We start from the raw sequence: 22,562 nt of genomic DNA on the forward strand, positions 1-22,562 counted from the left end.
TAGTGGAAATCGTAAAGGTGCAGAAGAGAGAAACCAAAATGATTCGTGGACTGGGGCATCTCCCTTATGAGGAAAAGCTACAGTGCTTGTGGCTCTTCAGTCTAGAAAAGAGGCACCTGAGGGGAGACATGATTGAGACGTACAAAATTATGCAGGAATGTTCTTCTCACATAACACCAGAACCAGGGGACATCCACTAAAATTGAGTGTTGGGACAGTTAGGACAGACAAAAGAAAATACTTCTTTACCCAGCGTGTAATTAGCTCCTTGCCACAGGAAGTAGTGATGGCATCTTGCCTAGATGCCTTTAAGAGGGGATTGGACAAATATCTGGAGGAAAAATTAATCATAGGTTACAAGTCATGGTAGCTATGTGCAAGCTCCTGGTAGTCTACCTCAAGTTGCCAGATGCAGGGTAGGGCACCAGGAGGCAGGTTGTGTCTTGTTGTCTTGTGTGCTCCCTGAAACATTTGGTGGGCCACTGTGAGATATAGGAGGCTTGACTAGATGGGCCTTTGGCTTGATCCAGTGGGGCTCTTCTTATGTTCTTATGATGTGAGCCCCCCACTGGTAGTGCAGTGTGCCTTGTCAGTTGTGAAAAAATCGATCTCAAGCCTTGACAATGTTAGCGCCTTGTCAGCGTGCTGTGAGATGAAAAGGGTTGAAAATAGCTGTTTAAACATTAGAAAATGTGGGAAAATTTTTTGAAAGGAAAAGCCCAATTGCAAGCTGGAGAGTTTGTCTGAGATTTTAATTACCATCTTGTTTTTGAAAGGCTGCCATTGGGTGTCAGTGAAAAAAACGGGCATCGATGCCTTGGAATTTGTGTTTTTTGCCTTCCCTGTCATGATCTCTGAGGTCCCTTATTCCTCCTTTTGTCAGCTCGCGTAAACGTTTGATTGTATCAGTTTTCGTAAAAGCATCCTGGATATCAAGTAACTTCGTTTGAGGATGAGCCACCCCACAATTAGGAATCCATTCAGGGAATGAGCTGCTTGTTGCAATGTCTTGGAGATCGGAAGTGTGCTGGTGGTCCTGTTGGTCGTCCGGCTTTGCAGACCATAAGTAGTCTTCCGAGCTTGGTTTACTGAGGCTGATTGGATTGTGCCAGACAATACGTTTGTTTAACCGGGAAGGCTCCAGATCTTCATAGTAAATAGAATCAGTGGGCTTTAGAGGTATGGGCTTGGGATCTGGTGGTACTGCCAGCTGTCTTTGGTATAAACGCTCTGTTTTCCAGGTATCTGTAATTTTTCGAAAGTTGTTCCATGGAAGTTTCTTATCCTGATAGCTTTCTTCGTGATAATCTGCACAAGGCTGATTCTGATATTGCAGAAAGCCCTCAATCCACCTTTCAGCTTTGCTTTTTGATTCTGGACTCTGCTGCAGTGATCCCAGGGACATATCTCCAGAGCTCTGCATGCCTGCTGAATAGCTGCGCGGGACTGTGTCATTTTTACACCGAATTGGAGGCATCTGAACCTCTGCAGAGCCCTGCTGTTGGTGATCTGTGACGTAAGGTGGTCTGCCTTGAAGGAAGCGTGCGATACGTCCCTCTAGGGGTCTGACTTGATTCATACGTGATGGAAATGTTTCTCTCTGAGGAACAAATAGTTTAGGACTGATACTGAAGCCTTTATGTTAATAATTGTACTTAAATTCACTTAATAAACACTGTACATTAATTGTAACATGAAATTCGGCCTTAATGGTTGTCCCTGGTTTTCTGCCCAATCCTGCTATGGGATTCATCTTCATAGGCAGGAAACTATTGCTCCAGGGAAGCAAACAACAAAGCATTCTAGGTGTTTCAGTGGAAACTGGATTACACACAGATCTGTTTCCCATTGGAGCAATAGCTTCTGAAACAAGGAGTTTCTGCATATACATGACCTCACTGGTGTAGTAGAGCAGAAGTCAGTGTTGTCAATCACAGATAGTCTGTGTGGACAATATTGAGCTAGGTGGCCCACTGGCCTGACCGTATAAGACAAGTACCTATGCGCTCTTATAACCCAAGTCTATCTTTTATAGCCCAATTCTATCCCCTGCCACTCCATAGCATGCAGCTGTGCTAACAGAGCATGTGCTCCATGTTATGGTAGGTGAAAGCTATCAGACGGCCACCAAGACATAAGTTAAAAATGTTCGGCCTGATTGCCTCTGGGTCTCCTTGGACCCATGCCAGCTATTTTGCTGGCATAAGTCGAAGGAGTGGGCTGGAGTGGAAAATTGGGAATAGGATCCAGTGTGTGTTTTGCTGCCAGAATCCACCCTCTCCAGCCCACTCCCTGCCCTAAACCTCTTCTGAACTACCCATGAACTGCCTGCCTCCACCACCTTACATGGGTCAGTGCCTGGGTGATTCTGACATGCGGGCAGAGCTGCTGGCTATTTTCACTAGTGTCTCCATTGCGTACAACAGCAGTGCAATATTTGTCCTGTTGCAGGACTATTTACAACAGTGAATTGATAGATCTGCTGTAGTTAATGGCCCATTGGGTTGGGCTGTAAGAGTAACATGGCTTAATCCTTGCACATGATCCTTTTTTGGATACAGGGGAGACTTGAACGTGTATTCCTATATCAGTGCAAGATGGAAAGCAGCAGTAGATGTTGTAAGGCAAGAGTCACGTACAGGGCGTTGTTGTTTTGGACTCTGTCCCTTGCAAGACTTTCATCAGCACCTGTCAATAAAACACGTACTACTGCAAGCAAAGCTAATATACAGGCTGGGAAGTTTTCATACTTACAAGTTCCACGTCTTTGCCCAGTTCTCCGGTTGCTCTGCCAATGACTTTGGCATCGTAGTCATCCAGAAGCAAGGGGTTCATGGAACCTGTGCCTTAAGTAAAACAAATTTGGTATCAGTATAGGCATAAAAAAATGTAACGTTTTCAAACACAGCTTTAGTAACACATCTCTTATGACAGACTATTTGCAGTTTTCTTTTTAAAGTAGCACTGCTGATTTAAAAGAAACCAAACCAATCTTGTTTATCAGAAAGAAGTATGAGTCACTAACAAGACTGTAATTTTTCATCAGTTAGATTGACTACTAGACAATGTCCCCAGTTAATCGGGCAGCAGATTTTAAATTTATTTTGAATTCAGCTGCTTATAAACTGCAGATGGCAAGTGCCATCTGAGATTAGAAATCCCTCTGCTTGCTCACATAGGAGGGAATGCCTTTTCTGAAGTTGATGCGTGCTCTGACAATAGTTTAAGATGGCAATGCATGCATCATAGTTTTAAAAAAACCTCAAAACTTTGGGGCATTTGTTTTACCCATATGCAAATCTGTTCAAGAAGTAGCTTGACTAGAACTTTCTAAATAACCATTTAAGATTCCTTGAATTCCCATCTTGACATTTAGCATTTTAGATTTTTGTTTTTAAGTGTACCTGTATAGTCACGCTTGTATGTCGACAGCCAAAGGGCCTTCTTTACATTTGCCAACATGTTGGCAGCTCTGGCTGAGATGTTAAGCTCTGGGGGTTTGCTAGTGGATTTTGGAGCCCCAACCGCTGAATCCTTGGCATAATATTTCTGATAGTTTCTTTCAGCAACTGGAGAAAGCTTGCGTACAAAATGAAACAAGTGTAAGAGATTTTTTTTCTAAGTGAACCATGCAAGTGAGTACACATGATGTGGTCTTGTACTGAGTCAGCCTCTTGACTCATGTCATCTTTATTGGCTGCAGTAGCTGGCGGAAGGTCTCTGGGGAGTTGGACAAGAGTCTTTCCCAGAGCTACCTGGAGTTGTCAGCCATTGAAGATGGGACCTGGGACCTGCAAAATATGTACCTATCAGAGGGCTTCATCCAGACCACAATGCCCATTTGGGGAATGAAGCAGTTTTCAGAATTAAACAGAAAACATTTAGAAATCTGTGCAGTTAGGAAAAAAGATGGTGATACTACGGTGGTGAATGTACTTTGTAAATAGAAGTTGAAGATTATATGAATAATCGGTCCTCAGTCACCACAGTGGGCATTATTCCAGTTATTGCAGAGATCTTTTGCAAGTGACTTAAATGGGAACTGAAGGACTCCCACTATCTTGTTCAAAAAAAAAAAAGAAAAAGCACTTTTGCTTTGAAAGTCTGTGTGGTGTAGTGGTCACCATGTTGGACTACTGAGAACTGGGTTCAAATCCCTACTTAACTATGAAGTTGACTGGGGGCGCAATCCTAACCCACTTTCTAGTACTGACATAAGACAAATACAGCTTCTAGATAAGGAAACAAACATTCTCTTCCTTTGACGAAGCCTCCGTGAGTGCCCCACAACTGCAGGATGCAGCACATGTCCCATTGGCACAGCTGTACCAGTGCTGGAAAGTGGGTTAGGATTTGGGCCTGGGTGACTTTTGACCAGTCACTATCTTTTAGCTTAATGGACTTCACAGGGTTATTGTGGGGAAGAGCCATGAACACCCCTTGGAGGGAGTAAATAAATGTGGTAAAATAAATACACACGTTGACATCAGCTGTTGGATGAATATGAATTTTCCAGGCATAATAGCAAGTATCTACCTGTTGTCTTTCAGCCTCTGTAGGAATATCCACTGGTGTGCTGGCATCTTGGTTTCTATGGGGATAAGCTGCAAAATTCAGGGCAAAAATGCTCAGTTGTAGCTATGCTATGAAGTGCAAGGAAATTAGATATGAATATATGTCTCCCTTCTGGTTAGAGTTGCTGCAAGAATTCTGCTTCAATCAAGATTTATCACAAAATTGTCACAACTTGCTGCATCCCTTTAACTGCAGTTTTAATATAAAAATGGAAACATCTGAGCAAAAGCAGAACAACTCCATTTCTCTGGCCTTGCATGTTTTAAAGCTGGGTCTGTCAGTCTGTCTGAACACATGATGATACCAATACCAATACCAATAGTGTAGGCATAAAGAGGTGAAGTTACTGGAGACCGTTCTAGCATCTTTCTACCTAAACATGATACTGAGAGACAGATTTATGTTGTATTGTTACTGCAGTGTCCTGAGATCTGACCCGCAACAGTAAAGCTTTGGTAAATGAGGTTGCTTTGAATTGACCAGGGCATCAAGAGAATGAGGTTTTTTAAAAGCTTTGGATTTGTTCTGTCTACACCCCAAAGGCTCTCCAGGCAACTGAATTTCAGAAGCTCTAGTCTAATCAGGCAAATCACCCAGACAGGGCCAGCCTTCGGAGCTGTGGGGCCCACTGCAAAACATTTTTGTGCAGGCCCCCTTCTCCCATTAACCAGAATGAGTGACTGTGTCTAGGCACCCGGCAGTGGCATCACTGCCAACTGCTTCCAGGGGGGTATTATAAGCCAATTCTACCCAGGGATGGATGTGAGCGAGAGCTGTTCAGTGGCAATGCTCTGCTTGCTGCCTCAGCATGGATGATTCCTTGCCAGAGTATCAGCTTCAGAGTAGCACCAAATTAGTCATATTGCCCTAAGGCCAGCCCTGCACCTAGAGCAATGGTTTTCAAATGTTTTGTTTCTGGAACTGTTCACACTCCTAAAAGGAGTCTCAGGGAGCCTTGCTAGCACACGTGCAGAATCTCAGGAAGCCCTAGAGCACTGGTGCATGTGCAGTGTGGCAGAGTGCCAAGGGGGTGAGGAAGGAGAGCCACAAACAGGGGAAGAAGGAGGGACAGATGAGCAAACTGGGAAGAGGGCAGATGGTAGCCACTTAGGGGTGATTGGGGCACCCCTGAAGGGGTCTTAGGGAGCTCCAGGGCTCCTAGGAGCACACTGAGAGACACTGATTTAGGAAACAGAACCTCCCTTTGGCCTGACATGATCAAAATTAGGGGAGCAATTGCGAACACCCCCCATATTCTTGATTGCAGCCCCTTTCCTCTCATTCCGTAAAATGAATGAAAATAAAGTGCCTTCTCTTCATTTGCTTGTATGAAACTGGAGTTAGCAGTTGGAAATATCTTTTGAGGAACACACACATGCATACACACAAACTGCCTGACTAGGAAAACAGAAAAGCAAAGTAGCTGGGTGCAGAATTGGTTTTTCCTAGTGAAGCAGAAGAGCCCTGGCTGTATCTTGCCATGCATTTCTGTGTCCCTGTTTTCATTATGTTGCTATGCTGTGATTTGTGGCTTCGGAGTACATAAGGGGCTACTATATAATGTTTTGCAAAGTGCTGTTAACAATGATTGGGAAGGGGGAAGTAATCATCTTTGTACAGCAATCTGCAGCTGCTGCTATTTCAGGAGAAACAGGTAGATTACCCAGTCATTATCCGAACAGATAGATTATCCTGACTTCCAAAATCGGAACTGTTCCAAAATCTGGACATTTTTATCCAAAAAGTGTTTTTTTTAATGTGAATACTAGGTCTTGTGTTCATTCTCACAATGCAGATTCAGGCTGTAAGTTCTATTCTCTGCTCTGTGGTGTGTACCTGTATAGACATTGTTTAAAAATGTCAGAGGCCAGGAGACACCCATAACAGGTAATAGTGAAAAGAGCAAGATGAAGCATTTCTCATTGTATTTAGGCAACTATTCCAAAGTCCAGAGAAATCCAAAATGCAAACACCTTCCCGTCCCAAGCAGTCCAGATAAGGGATGCTCAACCTGTAGCAGGTTCTGAATGATCTTGCTGCCAGTGCAGAAATGCACAGAGGGGAAATAAGAACTCAAGCTAAAAAATTTCTCAAGAGAGTCCAGGTGCTGTTCTTGAGGCTGTCATTCTTAACCTGCTAAGCTTTGCTTGGAATAGCACTTGTCCTCTGATGGTCCCTTGCAAAACAAAAATAGAAACTGCACATCTCCCCACCTCCGTTCCTCTTAGTCTGGAACAAAATACAGTCAGAAATGGTACAAGGACAGAAAGGGGCAATCTCAGTATTGCATGACCTTCTGATCATAGCTTTGTTAACCAGACAACAATCACACTGCCTACTTAAGCATTCTTCTTCATCGTTGTGAAGACGGGTGTCAAGACCAGCTTGTTAATTCAACTTGACCTGCTGCTTAATGTCATTAGCCCTAGTGATTAAAAGCTTCTTAACACTTCGGTGTGTATAGCGTGTGATTTTTAAAATGGATAACTTTACTGTTACTGTGGCTTCAGTATTTTGAGATGAAAACAAACATTTAATGAACATTGTAAGTCCTGGAAGTCCTGTTATTGGGATGTGGGGTGAAGTATAAATCTTTTGAATAAATACATTTTTAAAAAGCAACAACAACTATAGGTGATATCTGGAAAAAAGTGCATTCATAATATTACAGCCTTCCTGAAAAGGCAGGGAAAGAGGAACAATTCCTCATTTTCAAAGAAATCATTTCTCAGTTTTGAAGCCCAGCTTCAAGCGACAGCTGTTCATATGACTCACATAAAGTTATCAACCCTCCTGCTATATTTTGTTTGTCAAACCAACTCCTACTTCAGTTAACTGTGTTTATTATACAGGGTCTATACCAGTGGTGGCGAACCTGTGGCTCGTGTGCCAGAGAGGGCACTCAGAGCCAGGCAGCCTGGAGAGGGGCGCTGAAGCTGCGTGTCACTTTAAAGAAAATGGAGGCTTTTTCCCAGCCTGTGTTGGGAGGGTGGGCTGCTTCCCTCCGCCCCTTGAGCTCACTGCCCTCCTCTCCCTTGGCTCTGTTGCTGCCCCCACCTGCCCTGCATTTGTTTCGCTTTTGAATTTTCCGGCTGTGCAGGCTTAAGGTCCTGTTTTTCCCTTCCCCAACTCTCCAGCAGGCTCAGCCAATTAGCATCCAGCAGGCTCAGGGCCCTTCACTGGCAGACCACCAGCCAATCCTGAGCTGCCTTGCTTCTCAGCCCTTGCAGCCCTTGCAGCCACCTTTCCCTGAACAGCTCCCCACTCAGTGCCAGGAGAGGCTTTTCCTCCACAGCAGAGGAGACATCCTGTGTGTCTATTCAGAAGTAAGCCCCATTACAGTGGATGAGGATTACTCCCAGGAAAGAGTGCCTGGGATTGGAGCCGTGGAGCCTGCTCCTGTGTGTGTCTACTCAGAAGTAAGACCCATTACAGTGGATGAAGCTTACTCCCAGGAAAGAGTGCCTGAGATTGGAGCCTTGGAGCCTGCTCCAGTGCGTGTCTACTCAGAAGTAAGACCCATTACAGTGGATGAGGCTTACTCCCAGGAAAGAGTAGCTGGGATTGCAGCCTTGAAGCCCGCTCCTGTGCATGTCTACTCAGAATTAAGCTCCATTAGAGTCAATGAGGCTTACTCCTAGGAAAGAATGGCTGGGATTGCAGCCTTAGAGCCCACTTCAGTGGGTGAGGCTTTTTAAAAAATATATATTTTCTTGTTTGAGAAAATGAGCAGCGCTCTCCCTGCCAATATTTCTTTACCCAGCATGTAATTAGTCTATGGAACTCTTTGCCACAGGAAGCAGTGATGACAACTTGCCTGGATGCCTTTAAGAAGGGACTGGACAAATTTCTAGAGAAAAAGTTCATTACGGGTTATAAGTAATAGTAGGTAAAAGATGTTAATGTATGAGTTGTTTTTTCTAAACTAAAACCTCAGTATTCAGTTTAAATTGCCTTGTTGGCACTTTGCGATAAATAAGTGGGTTTTGGGTTGCAATTTGGGCACTCGGTCTCTAAAAGGTTCGCCATCACTGGTCTCTACTGTGTGGCCATAGTGCTGTATTCAGGCATAGACAATAAACCGTGCACCATCCCCCTCAGTACAGACTCTTCAGAGTCTCCTGTTCCTCTTTTTCCTCCACTAGGAGAAACCCTGCTGCAGGCCTGGCTTAAGTGCACTGCTAGGGAGCTGTACGTAAACCTGCTTAATTACCAAAATCTGCTGTTTGGGGCCAGAATTCAATAACCAAAGTCCAGCAGACCACACACTTTCTATGCCTTGGCTGCTTCTGATCCAAAAAATGCTCAACACCCTCTTTTCCCAACATCCAAGTAATGTACAAAACCAGCTAAAATCAAGAACAGAAAAATAAAAATCACCAGCAGCATTTCCTTCCCCCCTTCTCCTCACTCAGATTATGTGCAAACCCGCTACCAGAATTCAGTGATGTTTTATGCAATTGACAGGTCAATCCCATACATGCCTACTCAGAAATCAGCCCCCATTGAGTTTTTTAATGGAACTTATGGCCCAATCCTATTGGCATCTAATGCCTTTCCGGCTGCAAGGCACTTTCCGGCTGTTGCAAAAGCCTGGCAGATGCCACAAGTGGTGAGTAGCTGGCTCCAATCACCAGCAGGTGATGCCTGCCTGCTGGCACAGGGGGTGTGAGGAAGGTGGGGTGTGTGGATTGGAAAGGAGGTGAGATTGGTGGCAGCAGTGCATGCAGAAACCTACCCCCCTTCCGAGCCTTGAGCCTCCAGCCCGGGTTCAAGTGGACAAATGTCGCCTTGCCCCAAGGAGGCCTCCGGAGGACAAAACTCCTCTGCAAGATGCAATGGATACCACGGTAGCACTGCATTGCAGCTGTGGTAGATTGAGTTGTTACTTCCAGGTAAATGTACAGTATATAAGATTGCAGCCTAAGGGCACAATCCTCACCAGGTCTGCTCAGAAGTAAGTCCTATTTTGTTCAATGGGGCTTACTCTCAGGAAAGTGTGGTTAGGATTGCAGCCTCAGTGTGTAAGCCACTGCTGTCCTAAGTACACAAATTTTTGTAGTCTCTAGGTTGATCAGAAAAAAAGACACTAGAGGATATGAAAATGCAATATCACCTGAATAAACTGAACAATGCATTACCTCTCATGTTAATTTTAGGTACATGGACATAAGGATGAAAAGGTCGATAGCGGCATTCCACAAGGAGAGTGCTTTGAGTCCCTGGTGACCTGTATTTTGGTGGACCTGCGTATCTAGAGAACATAGTAGGGTTTAAAGATGCGTAACAAAAAACAATTGCATATGCCCCCCCCATTTACCTCCTGCCTTCAACTCCTTTTCCTCTTTCCATTGTCTTCCTTGTCAATCTTTCTAGACTGTAAACTCTTCAGGAGTTTGCCTTTTCATTCTGTGTAAAGTACTTACAGGTACTGATGGCACTTTATAGTTTAACAACAACAGCACAGGGGCCTGCAAAATTGAGGGTCAGAAAAACTTTTTTCAAAATTTATGGTAGTTTAATATGAATTTGGGATGCTGATTCAAAAAATTGCACCGGTTTTGCCCTATCACATCTAGTTTCAGAGATATGGCATAGCCTTGTTAGTGAATTGTTCAGGTAGCTTTCTCATGAGGAAGCCATGGTGTAGGCTTCCTCTACTAAGAACTAGGCTTCCAAAACTAGATGTGATAGGGAAAAAGTGATGCTATTTTTGGAGTCAGCACCCCAAATACACCCAGGAATAGGTCAAACGTTTTAAACAGCAAAATGTATGTTGGCTTATGTAATGAAGGACACAAAGCAGGTCTCATTGTACGGGAGCAGTATGCATCATTGGAATTGGATTTTAGGCCACAAAGTACTATTTCTTTACTTTTCCTCTAGACATATGCCTGTAACAAAAAGAAATGATAAAATTACATATCCTAATTATGTGAACTCTCCATCAATAGGTCTCATTGTTTGCCATGGAAAGGACCTGTAAAGGACATGCTTTTCCACTTCTGGCAAAAAGGCATGCACAGATTTCATTTCTGGAACTCAGATGCTAAATTGCTGCCTACTGTGCATCTTTTCCCACAATATCATCTTTTCTGGCAATTCTTCCAAATTTTGTTAATGAGTATGGAGTGACCAAGTGAGCCTGCAATTCTGTGCACACTCTCCTGAGAGTAAGCCCTGCTGAAGACAATGGGACTTATTTCTGAGTAAAGCATAGGATTTGAGTGAAGCTCTTTGTATTGGACAGCTTCAGATGGGGTACTTAATCTGAGATTGTCACACTTTGTTCATGGTTGGGGGGACAGTTTCACACAATGTCATTGTCATTGTCCGACTCCCTGCGCAGTTATGCAGTGGTGCCAACATGGCACCGTAAGTCTCCAGTGACCTCTTTTGTAAAAGGAGTCAGATCATAGGTACTGCTGCAGTCTCACTGTGTGAAAAGGAGGGCACAAGCACAGAACAGTATACTAAGAGCTTCTCTATAAGCAAACCCCACAAATGGCAAGTAGAAACTGTGCAGAGGCAAATTCTATGTTCTGGTACAATTTCTATTCCTTCCGAAAGGGCATGCACATGAGAGGTTTCTTGTGAATCGAGTACTAACTGGACACAATTCATTTTTTTTTGACAGGACATAATTCTTCTGTAAGTTTTTTTGATGAAGATCCACCAGCTGCAATTCAGGCCAAAAAGCAAGATATCAGCCATCACTTTTTATTTAACACAATAATTTTTGTTACCTATTCCCAGGTTATGTTAAAAATAAAATGCAAGCTGCTCTTTTTATATTAGGGAGGGATAGAATGTAAATTATATAGACTTACTCAACTGAATTATCTGTCAAGATAGGCAATCTGTAATACAAGAGACAAGACAATTATTTACAAATATTCTGCAATCATGTATTGTTGTAGTCAGATCAGGGAACTGGACTCCTATGGATCCTGGGAGTTCAAGCTTCATTCATTCTTACGCTGGATAGTTGTCTACACATGTGGAAGCCCATTTTGTGAGAAAGCCGATGTGGCAGCATGTTAATGCCAACATAAGGGGACTGGTCTGAGCAATCCAGCCATAATGGGCTCAATGGCTTAAGGATGTATTACAGCCTTTGTAAATGTCACTGATCTATCTCTACTGCGTGTAGCTGCACAGCTAATAAATATGCCTGGGAGATCAACAGATATTTCAGTAATTGTAAATATAGTAATTGCTCTGAATTGTAAATGTAAGTACAGTAATTGCTCTGAGTTGTATTTCTGCTACGTAAGAAGATTTTCTGCAGAGATCTGTACAGAAAAAGAAGCCAGTGCCCTCCTGGTGCACCCTTTTTAGAGGAAAGAAAAAAGGACACCAACATCCTCCTGTGTTCAGGTGGATAAAAGCAATTAGCTACTTCAAATATAATTGTTCAATTTAACATGAAGAAGCATCAGATGCAGAAAGCCAAACAAAAAGAAAATGTAATTATGCAAGGTATAATTAATGGGCATAGCCATCTGGGCACTTCAGGAATAGCTTGAACAAGCCCTCCAAACTGAAGGTCACAGTACTAGAAAAATAAAACACCCCCCCCCCTAACCACCTGACCAGGGAATAAAGAACCTATTTTTGTAGTGTAGTAGCAAAACAGACACCACTACTTGGAAGAAAGAAAAAATGAATGAGGTCCAGATCCAGGTCTTTGCAACCAGCTCTTGAAAAGAAATTGAATTATACCAACATAATCTGGATATCTGAAAATATCTTGAACAGTGGCTTAGTTGCCCATCTTTGTAAGAACAAATGATAATGTTTACAACAGTCACATCACAGTAAAGACCTCATATTATTTGTGTTTCTTAGTAGGTATTTAATGCAAAGACAAGAATTACTCTCCCTGTTTCCAAAAGTGTATTAAATGTAGTCATAAGGTACTTCTGAGTCTTGCTTTGCAGGACTGATAGCAGCTTTGGGAGAAGGAGTGATTTTAACTGGGAAAACAGTATGGAAAAACAGGATTAACTCTCCCTACCTCATGTTGCCTCCAAATCTCTCTCTCTCTCTCTCTCTCTCTCTCTCTCTCTCTCTCTCTCTCACTCCCCCCACGCAGTTTGTCTGTAAAAGGCTGCACCAAACAGGCATTCCTGTATTTGGCACTGCCTTTTATCTGTTTTTCAGATTTGTATTCTGCTCTTCCTCCAATGAGCTCAGAGTGGTGTTCATGGTTCTTCCCCTCCTTTTGTCCTCACAACAATCCTGTGAGGAAGATGAGGCTGGCCCAAGGTCCTGGGATTTTCCCAAACATGTTTCATTTTCAGCACCAAGAATTTATCATTCACTCGTCCACACCCGCATATATGTACCTTACAAATGCCTTTGGAGCTGTCTTTTTCATGTGACTTTTTTTTTACTACATTAATAGTTTGGTTCCTTTTGGGTGTATTTTTTGCCTTGGTGTACATATTGCTCTTAGGGTACAATCCTTACCCCTTATGCCAGTGCTTTCCAGCACTAGCATAGCGGTGCCAATGCGATGTGTGCTGCATCCTGCAGTTGGGTGTCATTCATAGAGGCCTCCTCAAAGCAAAGGAATGTTTGTTCCCTTACCTCAGAGCTGCAATGCTCTTATGTCAGTGCTGGAAAGCACTGCTGGAAAGCACTGACATAAGGGGTTAGGATTGCACCCTTAGTTCAACAATGAAGGGTAGACAGGCATTGAGCTTGTATCTGTACATTGTAAAGTGATTCATTGTCACACAAGCTACATAAAGTTTTACAGCAGGTGACAGAAATATGCAGCCAGAGATTTGTCTGGTAAGTTCACATCCATGTGTGCATTCTGGTTCTCTTCATATCTCTCCCCCCCCCCCCCCATATCTTTTGAAGCAATTCTGTTGTTTAATATCATATGTGTTACAATGAATGTCTAGCATATACCTGTTGACAGGTCCAAAAACTCAGAAAAAAGTGGGGAACAAGTGGAAGAGAAGTGGGGAACAATATTTGGACATTCATGATAGTCATATGGGATTGTCAGAATTCATACTGGAATATTTACCAAAAGGTGGCTGTTCATTGTAACATGTACATCAGTTTGGAATTCTGTCATCCATGCATCTGTACTGAGTCCCTTAGGTTCCTGAACACAAATCTGTCCCCCAAAGGTTACAGTTGGCTCTCTTATCTGCAGGCTTGCAATCCATGGATTAGTATATCTGTGGATGCCATGCCCACAGCTGTACAGTCTCAGAGACCCCCTGGGTGCGATTAGAAGTGCCTTCCAGTTGCATTCAGGAGATCTTCTGAGGCGCAGGGTGGAAGCATGTGGCCTGCTTGCACCTTAGCAGGCCTCTCAGAGGTTTCTGAAAAGCCCTTCCAGTTTGCCAAAAAATGAAGAACTCTCCTCTCAGTGTCGAAACCTGGTAGTAGAGCCCAAAATAGGGGACACCACTCAAGATCTTGCATGGGCTGCATCAACTACTCCTAGAACGTAGCCTGGGAAAAACCACCTTTACAGGACAATCCTTTGCCTGTTTACTCCAAAGTAAGCCCCTCTATGTTCAAAAGGACTTTCTTCCTAGTAACTGTGTTTAGGATTGCAACTTTGGTGTCACTTTACAACTGCTTATTTTTGTTTTGAGCATCCACACTGAAGTATTTGCATTTACTCTAGGATTTTATGTCTTAATTTGTAACTATAAGTTTGTGTGCTTTGGTGCCATCAGGTGGTAAAACTGCATAGTGCAGTTTTAGGGCTGCCACCTGCAGCACTCATAATTTAGTCCAGTTTAGGTAGGATTTTAAACCAGTTTAGGTAAGATTTTGGTTTTAAATATTTTCTTCCATTATCAGCTAGCAGAAGAACCCCTTCGAAGTGCTGAATACCTGAACCAAAATCTAAAAACAAAAAGACTAAAATCTAAAACGAAAAGTTTGAATGGCAAACAGCACCAAAGGGTTGTTACCCACAAGAAGGAACAACTGCTTATATTGATACGTGCAGAATAACATGTTATGGCAACAGAGGTCCATGTGGATTGTAATGAACAGATGTTCAAGAATTTGGGGAATTGGTCAAGTGTGACTGATACATTTTTGAATGATTGCACGTGTCAGTCCACAGAAAGTCTGTGACTTGAAGCTCATCATTTGCCAAGCAATAGATAAATTATTAATTTAGTGATGTCACTGATGCAGGATAACAGTACATAGACATCAGTGCTAACTGCATGATGATGATGGTGATGATAAGCATTGCAGGCATTTCAAGCTTGTTATGTTTTCAGAAGTCAAGAAAGCTGCTTGTTTGTGAAGCAAATATTCTCTCCATTACTTTTTATTTCAAAATTTGCCAAGCATCTCTGAACGCGTAGCTTTTCTGAATTTGTTTTTAGATTAAATAAATTGGGGCCAAGCACAAATGACTCAGAAATGGGTTTGCCCTGCTAACTGGGCAAAATGGCTCTCTTGTTTTTAGAAGAGAGAGGGTGACTTTCTATACATGCCAGCATAATGTGTTTATTCCAGTGGCTCTTCACTGCTATCTAATTTGTGTACAAGGTGTGTTTTTTTTAAAGACTGAAAGCCTCTGGGGCAGGGATCTATATTTTACTCAATACATCACATGATGAACTTTTTTTTCTGGAAAAACAATACAGATATAAATGTTTGCAATCATATTAATAACAACAATCACAGTAATAATAATAACAACAACAATCTCAAGTTTTCCATCTTGTTCACAGGTTCTGATATGGGGGAGGCATTTCAGCTATGTTGGGGGGGGTTATGACAGGAATGAAGAATGGGATTGTAGTGACCACACGTCTGGCTGCTATTGGGTGCCTACCCATTTTTAGTTACAAGATTCCAATGCTAAAGTGTTGCCATCACTCAGATTTGGGTTCATGATGATGCCAGGTAGTGAGACCTGATGCTAAGTCAGAGTGAGGGCAATGCTTTCTACCCTGACACTGGAAGACTTGTGGTTACAAAATAAATGGCACCTAACAAGAGCCAGGAGCACAACTCCTGCTCTTTCCAGTATTGAGAAATGTTTGTCAGTCAACAGTCAGTCAACAAATTGAGAAATGTTTTGCAGCTCCCCAGGATCTCCACTTTTGAACTTAAAAACCCTTTCCAAAAGAAAATTTCAGCTCCTCCCCACCTGGTATTCATTTGTCAAGAAATGTGGGGAATGCAGATAACCTACCTGAGAGGAGCATCTCTGTCACTACCGTAGTACTGATGTTTGTGATGAAATGCATATGGTGGCTCATAGATTCTGTGAGTTTCTGGCAACAAGGGCTCACTTCCTCCATGTTCTTGTCCTGCTTTCAAGACAGGCTTTAACAGCTGAAATGTGTCCCTTAGCTCCTCATATCTGCAATCAAACCCAACATTTTGAAAGAGAAAGCAACAGCACCAATGGTGTTTTAAATAGGTGAAGCTAACAGCCTAATCCTAACTAAATCTCCTCCCCATTGAAGTAGCCATGCCAAAGGAGACCTCCACAAGGTAAGGGAACTTCTGTTTGCTTGCCTTGGGGCAAGCTTCCGCAGTCCCAATGGGTCTCCTTGAATCTGCGCCAGTTATTTTGTTGTCCCAATAGGTCTCCTTGGAGCTGCACCAGTTATGATGCTGGCAGAAGTCCAAGGAGAGTAAGGGAGAGGGAATGGGAGAAGAAATGGTGTTAGGATCCAGCACACAGCAGTACAACCGGGATTCACCCATTCCACCTCCCACCCACCCCCTCGCCATCTTTCTCATCACAGTGCTGCAAGGACCCAGTGACATTCTAACATGCCTGGAGGACTCCTGAACCCCCCATGAAGGTCCTGGAGGCTCAGCTGAGCTTCCACACAGCAGCCCTGAGCTCCAGTTGCTGATCGGCACTCACTTCCGGTTTGCGATCGCTGTGGCACCATTGGGGACCCATTCCTGGGCCATTTCCCTTAAGGGAGAATGGCTCATTTTCAGTTTCCTTGGTGGGTTGCGATCCACCAGTTTGGGAACTGCTGCTACAGGCACTTCCCTGACAGTAAGGCCTATTGAACTCAATATGACTTCTGTATCACCTCAACAAGTAGGAAACCCTGGCCTCTGAGCGGTCCACTTGGAGGCAGGCTGTGCAGCATGGCCTTTCCCAGTTTGAAGAGACACTTGGCCAACAGACTGAGGCAAGGAGGCAAAGAAGGAAGGCCCATAGCCGGGAGAAAGACCAGGGACAGACTACACTTGCTCCCAGTGTGGAAGGGATTGTCACTCCTGAATTGGCCTTTTCAGCCACACTAGATGCTGTTCCAGAACCACCATTCAGAGCGCGATACCATAGTCTTTCGAGACTGAAGTTTGCCAACAACAATAGGTATGTATAGGATTGGGTTGTAAGAAAATGCTTTTGAAAACTGTGTTATTTCTCTGCTTTAAATAATAGGCATTTAACATCCAAGGATTTCTTTTGTCTCCATAAGCCCTTCTGTTGGAAGCAGAATGCTGACTTTTGGCTGCCATTACTTTAATGACAATTCTTACATCCTTAGTATTCAAAAGTATTGCCCCTCTGAAGTCTGCCACAGGCGAGGTCATCCAGGATCGGGCGCAGCAGATGGAACGCTGGGTGCAGCACTACTCTGAGCTATATTCCAGAGAAAATGTAGTCACCGAAGAAGCACTGAACAACATTGAGTGCCTGCCTGTGCTGGAAGAGCTTGACAGTGAACCAACCCTAGAAGAACTTCACGTGGCCCTGGACTCCCTTGCCTTTGGCAAGGCACCTGGAAAAGACAGCATCCCTGTTGAAGTCCTAAAATGCTGCAAAGAGATCATCGTCACTGAGCTGCATGAAATCCTCTGTCTCTGCTGGAGAGAAGGTGGAGTACCTCAAGACATGAGGGATGCAATCATCATCACGCTGTACAAGAAGAAAGGTGACAGGGGTGACTGCAACAACTACCGCGGCATCTCTCTCCTTAGCGTTGTAGGAAAGCTGTTTGCCCGAGTTGTACTAAAGAGGCTCCAGGTACTTGCAGAGAGCGTCTATCCAGAATCGCAGTGTGGATTCCGAGCCAACAGGTCCACCACTGATATGGTATTCTCCCTTAGACAACTGCAGGAGAAATGCAGGGAACAACGACAGCCACTCTTTATAGCCTTCATAGATCTCACAAAGGCTTTCGACCTGGTCAGCAGAGACGGCCTCTTCAAGATTCTCCCCAAGATTGGATGTCCACCCAGGCTCCTCAGCATCATCAGATCCTTCCACAAGGACATGAAGGGCACTGTTGTCTTCGATGGCTCCACATCAGACCCTTTTGACATCCGAAGCGGAGTGAAGCAGGGCTGTGTTCTTGCACCAACCTTGTTTGGGATTTTCTTCGCTGTCCTGCTGAAGCAGGCCTTTGGAACTGCAACAGAAGGCATCTATCTCCGGACCAGATCAGACGGAAAGCTCTTCAACCTCTCCAGACTGAGAGCAAAATCCAAAGTCCAGCTGAAATGTCTGCGTGACTTCCTCTTTGCCGACGATGCAGCTGTCACTACCCACTCTGCCAAAGATCTCCAGCAGCTCATGGATCGTTTTAGCAAGGCCTGCCAAGATTTTGGACTGACAATCAGCCTGAAGAAAACACAGGTCATGGTTCAGGATGTGGACTCACCTCCCTGCATTACAATCTCTGAGCATGAACTGGAGGTTGTCCATGACTTTGTGTACCTTGGCTCAACGATCTCCGACACTCATTCTCTCGATGCCGAGCTAAACAGGCGCATCGGTAAAGCAGCTACCACGTTTTCCAGACTCACAAAGAGAGTCTGGTCCAACAAGAAGCTGACGGAACATACCAAGATCCAGGTCTACAGAGCTTGCGTCCTGAGTACACTTCTGTACTGCAGCGAGTCATGGACTCTTCGCCCACAACAGGAGAGGAAACTGAGCGCTTTCCACATGCGCTGCCTCCGACGCATCCTCGGCATCACCTGGCAGGACAAAGTTCCAAACAACACAGTCCTGGAACGTGCTGGAATCCCTAGCATGTATTCACTGCTGAAACAGAGACGCCTGCGTTGGCTTGGTCATGTCGTGAGAATGGATGATGGCCGGATCCCAAAGGATCTCCTCTATGGAGAACTCGTGCAAGGAAAGCGCCCTACAGGTAGACCACAGCTGCGATACAAGGACATCTGCAAGAGGGATCTGAAGGCCTTAGGGATGGACCTCAACAAGTGGGAAACCCTGGCCTCTGAGCGGCCCGCTTGGAGGCAGGCTGTGCAGCATGGCCTTTCCCAGTTTGAAGAGACACTTTGCCAACAGTCTGAGGCTAAGAGGCAAAGAAGGAAGGCCCATAGCCAGGGAGACAGACCAGGGACAGACTGCACTTGCTCCCGGTGTGGAAGGGATTGTCACTCCCGGATTGGCCTTTTCAGCCACACTAGACGCTGTGCCAGAACCACCTTTCAGAGCGCGATACCATAGTCTTTCGAGACTGAAGGTTGCCAATACAAAGTATTCAAAAGATATAATGAGAGCGAGAGCGAGAGAGAGTATGTGGCAATGAAAGCAAAGGAGGTTTTAATGAAACATTAATGGATTTTGTCTCCAGGTTTAGACTCCAGGTATTAGACTGAAAGAGTGACCTCTTAAGAAAGTTAGAATACATGTTGAATATTTGGGCAGGAGGTGGGAGGAAGGAAAGCACAGGAACCTGATTACCCACAGTGCCTATATTTGCAAACTTAATGATCTCCATAGCATAGTTATAGGTAGAAACCATTGAAATCCAACCTTTCCTTTCAAGGGAAGGAATGAAACTATGTTTTGGATGGCAAATATTGGTGCCTGAGTCCAATCCTACAGAAGCAGAGCACAGACCTCTCAGTGAGGGTGGAAAGATATTTTATCCACTTGTGCAGAGATACCTGATCCTATCTTGTTGTTCTACAGATGTACTAGACGTAAGCACCCCGTCAGTCTCTAAAGGCTGTGGAATACTGTCCCAGTGTTCAGTGCCAGTGAAACTTTGCACTGGGACATTCATGTCACAACTGCTTAGGTTCTTACTTTAGAAACAAATAGAGTTGAACCTGACAGCTTTGTCTCACACAGACTACTCTAGCAGTTTGGAGTTCAAGGCTCTGAATGAACTGTATTACAACAGTAATGTTGTAATACAAGATGGCACCTGTTGTGGTGTGACCAAAGCTGTTCCTCCTTCTCTGGTGCTACACCAGCCTCTGCTCCACATGCTCTCTTGACTGGAAGAGGGAGATGGAGTGGAAGAGAAAGTTGGAGTAGAGGGATGATCTAGAGCAGTGGTTCTCACACATTTACCACTGGGACCCACTTTTTAGAATGAGAATCTGTCAGGACCCACTGGAAGTGATGTCATGACCGGCAGTGACATCATCAAGCAGGAAGATTTTTCACAATTCTAGGCTGCAGTCCTACCAACACTTACCCAGGAGTGAGTCCCATTGTTAAAAGAATATATATAGTAGCTTGTTAAAAGTACAACCCTGTAACATTTCCCCAAATGCAGTCACATACCATGGAAGCATCAAATCTAATATATTAAAAGTAAAATATTGAAATGAATGGGGACCCACCTGAAAATGGCTTGCAACCCACCTAGTGGGTCCCGACCCACAGTTTGAGAAACACTGATCTAGAGTGTCAAATATGCTCTAGCCTGCCACTCTCTTCTCCATGCTTCTGTTCTGTCCATCTCTTTCTTTTCTAATCTAGGGTGTGGGAGGAGGAGCCATGGAGGTGAGTGGGCAGATTGAGGTGAACACCCTCTGCCAATCTGCTGCCTGATGTGACCATCTTGTTTTTTATTAGCTGAATAAATGGTTGCCCACATGTGCACTGGTGAGGCTTCCTGAGACTTCATTTAAGAGTGTAAAGAGCTCCAGAGACTGAAAAGCTTGAGAACCACTGGGCTAGAGTATTGCTGTTATTCTTCTATCCTCCACACTTCCTCTTCTGCTCTCTTCCCATCTTTCATTTTGAAGCCAAGGACTAGGAGGAAGAGGAGTGGTTCAGGTGACTGATGTATGACTGGGGGTCCAATCCTATCCAATTTTCCTACACCGGTGCTGCTGCGATGTAGCCCCAAGGTAAGGGAACAAATGTTCCTGTACCTTAAGGAGGCCTCTGTGACTGCTACTCCACCACAAGATGCAGTGCATGTCCCATTGACACAGCTGTACCGGCACAGGAAAGTTGGATAGGATTGGGCCCTGGGTAAGGGGACAATATTTGGCATGGCAATGCATTGCACAAGGGAGCTGGTCACATTTGATATGCCAATTGAGGTGTCAGGATGTTTTGAACCAGTCCTGACTGACCGGTAGTTGCATCAAGACTCCCAGCTCGAGTACATCAGGGCTATGATGTGGACAGAGGAGAGGACTTTAGTCTCTTGTTCCCATCACAGTCATGATCTGGATCAAATGGGAATTTCCACTCTGAGACAAATAGCAATTTGGGGGATCTGATCAGGTGCTACTTCATTAAGAAAAAACAAGTGCAACCATGTTGAGAGTGTCAGTGTTAAGCATGTGCTTCACTTACGAGATAGTCTGACTCTAAGACAAAGAGAAAAGTCAACTATATACCATATACTGACTAAACAGAAGAGGCTCCCTCTTACCTATCTGATGAAATAGGTGGGCCTGGAGGAATATGCAGGGGAGTCAGGTCACGTGTAGATTCTAAGGTTTGTGTCACGAGTGCTGTTCCGTCTGGCACATCATTGTAAAAGGACAGGCGTGGGTGCACCTCCATCATTAATAGCTACAGAGAGGATTCAGACGCATAACGTTCGATAGGACACGGGGAGCCAGTTCTGTCTTTGTACAGCCTGCGCAGATAACTTCTGTCTGAATAGGTAACTGGAATTGCAGCTCTGCCTGACTACTTTTTGTTACTGAAACAGGTCACTTTGCAGATCACAGTAGAAGACTAGAAGCGTTTGGACATACATGGTGATGATCAGAGATGAGCATAAAACAAATGAAGACTTTTAAAACTAGAAGACTTTTTGTTACCTCCAGAAGTCCTCACTAAAAAAAAATTTTTTTTTTCAAATGAACACAATTTCAGACTAAAACAAGATCTTGCGTGTCTGGCAGAAACATTCTGAGCTTACTGGGGGGGGGGACATACTGGGGGCGGAGAGGGGCCTGGCCCCCATTGCTTGGATGACAGTCCACCTTAGCTATTGCTAATCTGTACTGCTACTGCGGGGTCCATGATTTGGCTATGGGCCAAGTTACATTTCATCCCACACCTGGTTCTAGTCTGTTCATTGCCTTGGTCCAAGTCCATGTGGAAACTGTTTTTCTTTTTTACAATGGTGCATGGGGATGGGAAGGCATGATTGGGGCTAGAACTGCAGGAGGGGCAAAGTCCTAATACCCCACACAATTCTACTCCCATTTCCAGCACTCCAGGCTGCTATATTTTTTTTTTAAAGAGAACAAACAAGTTACAAGTTCAGGATATCATCTAACTTGCTATCATCTAACAAGTTCAGGATATCATCTAATCCCTGCTAATTGGGTAAGAGGCACTTTTTCAAGTGGGTGCTCCTCTTTTTAGCAGGGGGAGAGTAACTGGCCCACCTCACCCCAGCGCTGTCTGTTCTAGTGGCTGTCTGCTGGTATTCATTTGCATCTTTTTAGATTATGAGCCCTTTTGGGACAGGGAGCCATTTAGTTATTTGATTTTTCTCTGTAAACCGCTTTGTGAACTTTTAGTTGAAAAGCGGTATATAAATACTGTTGATTGATTGATTGATTGCTCCTAAGGGTGAAATCGGGGAGTGGGGTTTTTGAATTTCATGAAGGGCCTCTTTATATCTTCCCTCATAATTCAAGCCTTGTAAAAGGCTGTATCACAATCACCAACCCCTAGTCTGAGTTCCCTGAAGAAGTGGTTTATAGTAGCAACCCCAGATACCCACAAGTTATATTTGTCCATATGTTTCCAGAGGAAA

General features: G+C 44.1%; 1 protein-coding gene across 1 annotated transcript; it reads right to left on the reverse strand.

The window, feature by feature from the left end:
- Window positions 1–790: 790 nt before the first annotated feature.
- SPMIP4 (sperm microtubule inner protein 4) lies at window positions 791–21,349 on the reverse strand. The gene is made up of 7 exons (XM_066629144.1): window positions 21,216–21,349; window positions 15,776–15,946; window positions 9,717–9,829; window positions 4,537–4,604; window positions 3,405–3,579; window positions 2,755–2,846; window positions 791–1,600 (listed from the first exon to the last, which is right to left on the reverse strand). The coding sequence occupies exons 1-7, from the start codon at window positions 21,347–21,349 to the stop codon at window positions 791–793; spliced, it is 1,563 nt and encodes a 520-aa protein (XP_066485241.1).
- Window positions 21,350–22,562: the final 1,213 nt, after the last annotated feature.

The sequence above is a fragment of the Tiliqua scincoides genome, chromosome 5 (assembly GCF_035046505.1).
Source record: "Tiliqua scincoides isolate rTilSci1 chromosome 5, rTilSci1.hap2, whole genome shotgun sequence".
Lineage (NCBI taxonomy): Eukaryota > Metazoa > Chordata > Lepidosauria > Squamata > Scincidae > Tiliqua > Tiliqua scincoides.